The sequence below is a fragment of the Trachymyrmex cornetzi genome, unplaced genomic scaffold (assembly GCF_001594075.2).
Source record: "Trachymyrmex cornetzi isolate Tcor2-1 unplaced genomic scaffold, Tcor1.1 scaffold396, whole genome shotgun sequence".
In the NCBI taxonomy this organism is placed as follows: domain Eukaryota; kingdom Metazoa; phylum Arthropoda; class Insecta; order Hymenoptera; family Formicidae; genus Trachymyrmex; species Trachymyrmex cornetzi.
The window spans coordinates 39,224-47,313 of NW_017298703.1; the positions used below are offsets into that span (position 1 = coordinate 39,224).

General features: G+C 29.6%; 1 protein-coding gene across 1 annotated transcript; it reads left to right on the forward strand.

Annotated features, from left to right (window-relative positions):
• The first annotated feature begins 493 nt into the window (after nt 1–493).
• Nucleotides 494–4,970, forward strand: LOC108764151 (IQ and ubiquitin-like domain-containing protein). The gene is made up of 6 exons (XM_018512228.1): nt 494–741; nt 1,737–1,958; nt 3,004–3,548; nt 4,027–4,215; nt 4,362–4,740; nt 4,821–4,970. The coding sequence occupies exons 1-6, from the start codon at nt 518–520 to the stop codon at nt 4,951–4,953; spliced, it is 1,692 nt and encodes a 563-aa protein (XP_018367730.1). The 5' UTR covers nt 494–517; the 3' UTR covers nt 4,954–4,970.
• The last annotated feature ends 3,120 nt before the right edge of the window (nt 4,971–8,090 follow it).

An 8,090-nucleotide genomic window follows, 5' to 3' on the forward strand; every position in this document is an offset into this window, starting at 1 on the left:
AATGTAGATTTTAGAAACGTTCTTTTTAGCATTATATTTTAAGTATTAACATTGATAATGACCTAAATGTATTGTCGAAACGTGACATTTACGTATAAAACTAAAAACATTAGCATAGATCAACTTGCTGTTTGCGCTCTTAACCCTTAACACTAGTAATTGTATCTATTTTTTATTTTTGCTGATATTGTAATTCAATGGTATATCATGTAAACTTTTTAAAAAATTAAGCCAATAAAGAGCTATAGAAAGAGAATGTACAATTATTTATTATTTATTTTTTTATAACTAATATAATGTTATTAATGCATTCCTTTTGTATATTAACTTAATGTATATTAATAAAAGGAAAAATATGCTTGAAATTAAATAAATAGTATATATGCGAAATCGTATAATCTAAAAAAATTTATCTAGAAAAACTCGGAACGATTATGACGTCAAGTGTGTTTGTATAAATTTATTATCGATATAAATAAAAGAAAAATCGAGTTTTAGTAACCACTATTTCTTGAAGATGACCTTGTCGGTTAGAATTGAAAAACAAAGGATTTTCAAGCCTTATTTGGGTGGGTGGCAACATAAAATTACCGGAGTAAAATATGTAAATGCGGCTTCTCAAACCGGACCTTTGTCAAAGCGAGGTCTACGGAAGAATACATGCTGCAGAGCGGTACAATGTGTACAAACGAACGACGGAGCAACACAATCACTGCGTCATCGTGCGACACAAATGTGGCGGTACTAAATAAACTTATATGACATCTAGTCTCTTCAAAACACATATAACATCGCATCTAATTACATAATTTATGGAAATATTATATTAAATAATAATAATAAAATTATCTTCTCTTACATGGATATTGTTACATTTGTAATAATATGTAATTAGTTACAAATTATTGTAGTGATTACTGAGCAATTCAGAAAATATAAAAAATTTTAATATTGATTGAAATAAAGAATTTTTACATTAACGAGAATAAAATTTCATTTTTACGTAATCTATAATTATTATATATATCCTAATTTGTATATTTTTTAATTTAGCATTTCTTATATTAGCTTTATCATATATTAATTTGCAATTAAACTATATAATAATTCTATAAGAAATAAGTAAATTTTGAAATGAATATCTAAATATATTTAACTGTGAGAGAAAAATATAGTAACAACTATATAATATAGGTGTACAACTGTACAAGATGGATACAACTTTTTTCACTACTGATTTAGAGGATCAACTCTGAATTAGTTTTTAAATGATTGAAGCATATATATTTGAGCAATTTGGTAACAATTTCAATAAGGATTTTATTCTTGATTTCAATTTTTCTTTGAATGAGTGTCATTATTATGATAATTTTTGGTTTCTATGAGGGAAAATGTAATATATAAGAAATAAAACGACCTTCAAACGGTTGCAAAAAAGTAAAAGTTGTACTTATCTTTTTTAAATTATGTAATTAAGGTATATATAATTGAATAAATTATTTTATAGTTGCAATAATAACTAGTTTATTTCTACTAAGTTTATTTTAACTGTATATACTAATTCTACACATAAAATTTGTATAGTTGCCATGTTTTTTTCTCTGAGTATATATGTATTTAATTTTTAAGTAAAAAACTGGTTTTAAATTTCTGAAGAAATTATAATATTTATAAGATAATAATATACTTAACAATTGTAAATGGTGTCAACTGAATATTTTATGTTATTAATTTAGAGATGACTATTATGTACCTAATGAAGCGGATAAATACATGACTGTAAAATTTTATGAGAGCTATGTTGATATGCAGCTTAATTTAGATCGGCACGCATGTGTAATTCAAAGAAATTACCGAGCATATAAATGGAGGAAATACATCAAAGAATGTGCATATACTTATCGCGAAATGCTTGAGAAATGTAAGAAATATGAAGAAGAGAAAGCCATTGCAAACAAGTAATTCATGATACTATTTAATGTGAAAAAGGAAATATTTATTAAAACTTTAGATAAACGTTAATTTATATTTTGTTCTGTTCGATTCATAGTGATAAAAACTTTAAATCAAAATTTAAAGCAAAAATTTATTTGACATTAACCTTTTGAGGATGCGGCAACTTTCAAACAAAGTAATTTTATGAAACCTCTTGCTTTCTAAAGGTTTTTTGAATCATTGAATTCACAATTTTGGTTTTTTTTAACCTAAATTTTTAATAAATAATTTGATTATCGTGAAACTCGGTTTTAGGAGATTTTTTTAATATCTCCGATTTTGAATATAGCCTGAAAATAACGAATTTCACAAATATATAGTAATTTCTATAAAAAGGTTCTAGTGTCACCCCAACAAACAACAAATTACATGTAACGATCAACTCGTTAGTTGTAATTTCTCACTGAACAATATAACTGTAATACGCGTGTGTTATATTATAACGTACGTTACATGTCGTAACTTGGTATATTTGATGGAACAGAGTTTATAATCAGAGTTTGAAAGTCAATTTGAAAACCTCGTGCAGTAACTATACATAACTGTTTACGTAGTATTGATGAGCTTCAAATAAAATGAAACTAGAAACGTGATGTTACTTTATAATTAAAAACTTTATCGAGTTTTATGATAATTAAATTATTTTTAAGAATTCATTTGCCGTATTAAATCTATCAGTTCAATTTTTTTTTATCTCATGTTCGAATAAAACATTATCAAATTACCTTATAGGCCAAGTTTTACAAAAATTGAATAAATAGTTTATTTAAAAACTAAAAAAAGATGATTCTAAATGAAGTCATCGATCAAAAGGTTAAATAAAAATGTTGTTTCTTAAAAAAGTATCTATTTCATGATGAAAAATATACATATTTGTATCTAACATACCGTTTCAAGTACGTTTTACATAATGTTAGGGATAGAAAGACATAAGAAAAATCTTTGCAATTTTAAAAACATGATGAGAGTAATTTTTTCTATAAACTCGCGTATTATTCTTTTTTGCAGATTACGATATAAACAGAATATTCTTCGTCAAATATATCCGCGATCGAGAGCGGACTTTGACATGCTTTATGGTCTGGTCGAAAGATGGAGATTTGATCGTTTAAAGGACATAAAATTGCGACTGTGCAAGGCAGGTCAGCGTGCTGAGAATTACAGGATTGTAGAAAAGACGGTAGAAATGCTCAACCAAATCGATAAACATAAACAAGCAATCAAGAGATCGTACCAGAAACAAAGGGCTGTCAGATTTTTAACAGTGAATTGCAAGCCTATACGATGGAGCGGTTACAAGGGCAAACTCGTAGAGATGATCACTATAAAAATTCAAAATGCTCGAAAATTAAAAAAAATTTATGATGCACTGAACAATTGCGACGTTAGCTCAGAAGAACGAATGAAATTATTGATATCTCTGAAGAAGTGGGTTGAAACACACAATTGTGTCGAGGCATTGGATTTATTATCATTATTGGATCAAGAGATTACGTTGTTAAATCGTAAAATTGAAGGTTTATCGTTCGATTATTTAAAGGAAAGAATAACACGTAAGATTGTTAATATTATGTGATAATATTATTATTATTATAATTAATAATGAAACAGCGATAATTGAGAAGATAATTGATGCTATTAATAAATCATTTTTAATAACAATTGATAGACTTATTAATTATTAACAACATATTAATGTCAATAATAATGGCTTATGTATTGTTAATAATTTTAATATTATTATTATATAAATAATGTCAATGTGATAATAGTGACATATTTCTAAATTTTATCAATGTTAAACATAACTTAAAACTTAAAAGCTGAAAGAAGGAATAGTACTTTTATATCCCCATAAATTTTGGCACAAAGTTTAATTAGAGAGAAGAAAAAATAAAGTTTTAGTTATTTGGAGTTTCCTATTTTTTATTTTATTTTGCAATCTATACTTACTATTATTTTATAGCGTTAACAACTATGCTTACTTTTAGTAATAATATTATAAATATGTATATTCTTTTACACACACAGATACTTATTTGAATTTTGTAAGAATGTATGGTATTTGCGGTTGTGAATGTATTACTACTGAATCTAAAGATAACGAATTGCGAGAGCCTTTAGAAACAGAAACCAAATTTTGTCGGAATTGTTTAAAGCTTCTTCCCATTCGTAGATTTTTAGCACATACTAGAATGAAAAAGCTAACAATTTGCAGCAGTGAGTGATGATTATAATGTATATTATATACATATAAATAAAATTCTTTATTCGATATACATATATTGATAATATTTTTATTTTTTAATTATAATATCTTATGTATAAAACTTTTAAAATTACTTAGTTGAATATGTTTTTTAAAGGCTGCATTTCCCTAAGTCGACGTAATATTGCGCATGTGGATTACGATCCTTACAGGTTTATATTAAATTGCGTGCGTGCTGAAGAAAAACATCGAGGCAGTACTTCTGCTTTAGCATTTATAATGCAAGAGCAGGATATTTATCACTTAATTAACCATATTTGGCAAGGTCAATCGGCCCTTAGTAAGACTAAAGATCTTTTTATTCTAAGAATGGTCAGATATCAAAAGGATATCGAATGGGCGCCTTGGAATTGTATTCTTCTGACAAAGGACGAAGCCGACTTACATTATAACATTAACGATCTCGCTACGATATATTCGGAGCATTTAATAAGCCAAATTGACTTGAGACATCTGACTGCAAAGAATTATTTTAAGTACGTATAATGTAACGTCTCGATATTATGTGTTTTTATCCAAACGATGTAAAAATTTTTGAATATTTGGATACTTTCAGACGATTAATGATTTTTGAAAAAGAATTCCGGGAGTCTTGTCGCTTTTCAAAGATTCAAAGTGAAGAGATAAAGTACAAACCACCCGTAACCATAGAGAATTACGATCCATCTAAAAAATACAAGTTAGGATAAAAAAATATTTTCTGAGAAGAAATTATATCACGTCATTTGGTGAATATAAACATCAATTAAATCTTTTCATAATATATTTTTTAATCAATTCAACTTTAATGCATTGAAAAATGTATTGAAATCTATCGTTGCTACATTACGAATTATATATTGATATGGCAATTCGCCATGCAAAAATTTAATAAACTTTTATTATGTAAAAATTTTATTTCGTCATGAGTTTTCACTTTTGTTCATCCAAATATTATCTAAATAAAATGTGCAGTTTATTTACACATAAATTCGTAAAGAGAGAAAAAGCAAAATAAAGTAAATAAAACAAAAGTCGTTAACAATTTAATATGTTTTCACAATATATTGCAGTCAATTTAGTAATTGATTGAGGTTATTTAATACTTTAAAATATTCGATAAAACTTTTTTGTTAATTTGATATTGTTCAAATACTAATTTTATATTTAATAATAATTAGTAATGCATAACCATTGGTGGAAACACTTACAAATTTATCAGAAATGATTTTAATCATATTTTAGAATAAGAAAAAATATTTCAGTAATAAAATCGTAAATTTTATGTTTAACGAAATTATAAAAAAGGACAATGTTTTAAGCATTATTAAAATTTACTTGTACTAAAAAGTAGCTGCTTTATTCTTATTAAGATTTAATTTTAATTTATGCTTGTTGAGTTTTATAACTGACCCCGTGCTGGCATTTATATTATAATATTATATCTGTTTACGCGTATCTATTATATTAATTATTTAAAGAAACGAAACGCCAATAAAACAAATAAATTTTTCATGTTACTCTGGTAATATAAATTAACGTTTATATTTTATATTTATGCCCGTCTATGTGTTTACGATTAAACACTGTATGAATTTTTCTCAACCGCCGATACGTATTGTTCAAATCTCCGGAGAAATAGCAGAAAAGGTTTTATGACTATCATATACGTAATGTTACTCCAAGAATCGGACGATATTGTTTGGATGAAACTGGCGATAGTGAAAGCTTTTACGTAAGGAACGTACATTGACGGAGATAGTGGCGGTTTTTGCACCATAAAAGCCGTTGCGTAACGGGATATAAATTGTTCGCTGTTCCAGAGCTGGCACCATTCTCTATCGTATCACTTTATCGCCGTAACACAATCTGGCTTATATATACTTGCATTGCAAATATCAGCCGCGCTACCCTTAATTGGTCCCGCGGGCGAATAATTCGAATCGATTTATGCTCGATGCAATTTGTTAAAATGGAAATTAAAAGAAGATGAGAAGAATATAATAGTTATTGGAATTCTGAAATAAGCTTGCGCGAATTCATGCAGATATACTTGAGAGTTTAGTTAAACTTAATATTAAGAAAGCACCCCCGTAACGCAGGTATCGCGAAAACGTATCAGATTTGATACACTTGAGGTTTTAAAGTGCATGTTTGCCTCGAACGCGTTACACATGCATCTCGCAGAGAACGCTGAAAGCGGAGATGTATGAATGCCGTCGAAAATTCTCTGCCCCGGGGCGCATAATGTCAGCCGCACACCAGTCTGAATTCATATCCGTCGCGGAGGCTTTTGAATCGGGGAACACACAAAATCGAAAAATAATGGACAAGAGAAGGCTTTTGACCGATCGACCAAGCACGTTGCCACTGGCAACGTTGGATTTAAGGCTTTGAGCTTTCAGGTGCCGCGCTGCGGAGTCTCGCACATGGAGGTAGTACATACGTAGGTCGCATTAAAAGCTACTCTTCGACGCGATCTACTTATCCCAGTGGATCGCGAATGTCAAAATTTGATCGACGATGTGCACTACTTTGCGCACCAACTCAGTTTAATCCGACTAAGTCGTTCAATCTTTCGCGAAATGCAATCGCTTTGCGATAAAAGCATTTTTCCGGCTTATAACGGGCGATAATGCAATTTTAATAAATTACATAGAAACCGTATTAAAATTATAAAGCTATTACACGAAAAGTATTTTAAGATTTTGCTTAAATTATGAAGTGCTTGTGATATCGTGCGACAACAGAGTGCTTTCGCGTTGCCTTTGGATGAGTCTCTCGATAAATTTTCTTCCTTAAATTTTGAAGGTATTTATTTTGAGAGTTTGTTATAAATTCGTAGTGGAGGAAATTGGGCACACAGCTTCTCTACAATAATGAACGCTGCATTAATATTTATGTGCTGCAAGTAATTGCGCCGTGTGGCAATTAAATTCGTTGATTGTCCGTAATATTTGGATCCTGAATCGTCATTGTCGCTCCCATGTTTCTCGGGCGCCCAATTAAGGACGTGCTCTTGTAAAAACGCGAAACAAGCGCTCTTTTTCTTTGCATTTGCTATGTTTGCGTTAATTACTTCCCTTGCTGTCTACACTGTTCGCCGCGTGTTTCCATCGAAAACTCGTTTCTTGCTGCGAAATCATTCACGAGAGGTGCAATCGATCGATTCGTTTGTTTGTTCTCTTTCTTCATCATTTCGTTAACAAAGCTATCCCAGTTACATTGATATGTTATTATATGTTGTGTGTAAATCGTGATTTCCAATCGTTATTGAACTCTTCTTTTTTTTTTTTTGGTTTCCTTCTGCGTAGAAAGTTCTGGTGTAAAAGGGAATGGCCGGTCAGATTATTAAAGAAGCATTGGCCTTCGTAAAATGAAACCATTTTCCGTTCCATCGATTACCAATGTGGGTACACTAGAAAGCGCGGTACTTCATAAAATTCAGCTTTCCATCAAAAATCCTTCGTACCTCACTAGTCCTTTTCTTTTGTTTCCCTTGAAATCTTCGTTGTATATTCAGACATTTTATAGAGAGTACTTTACAAATGGAAATTCTCTAGTATCACGTTTATATGCGTATGCGGTTTTATATAACAGTGTTTTTGTAGCGTCTCTCGTCTATCTATTATCTATTACAAGCTAAATTAAATATTTATCATACTGATATAGAATGTTTCACTCTTGATTTTTTAAAATTTAATGAATATTACAAGTGAAGCCAAAATGCATCAAAGTAAATTAGAGCCATTTGTAGGCTTTTACGTTTTGCCTGAAAAAAAGTGTCGAATAATAGTCCATTAGTGGTCTGCTATGCAGCCAGCTAGTCATTAAAGCTATCCGCAAT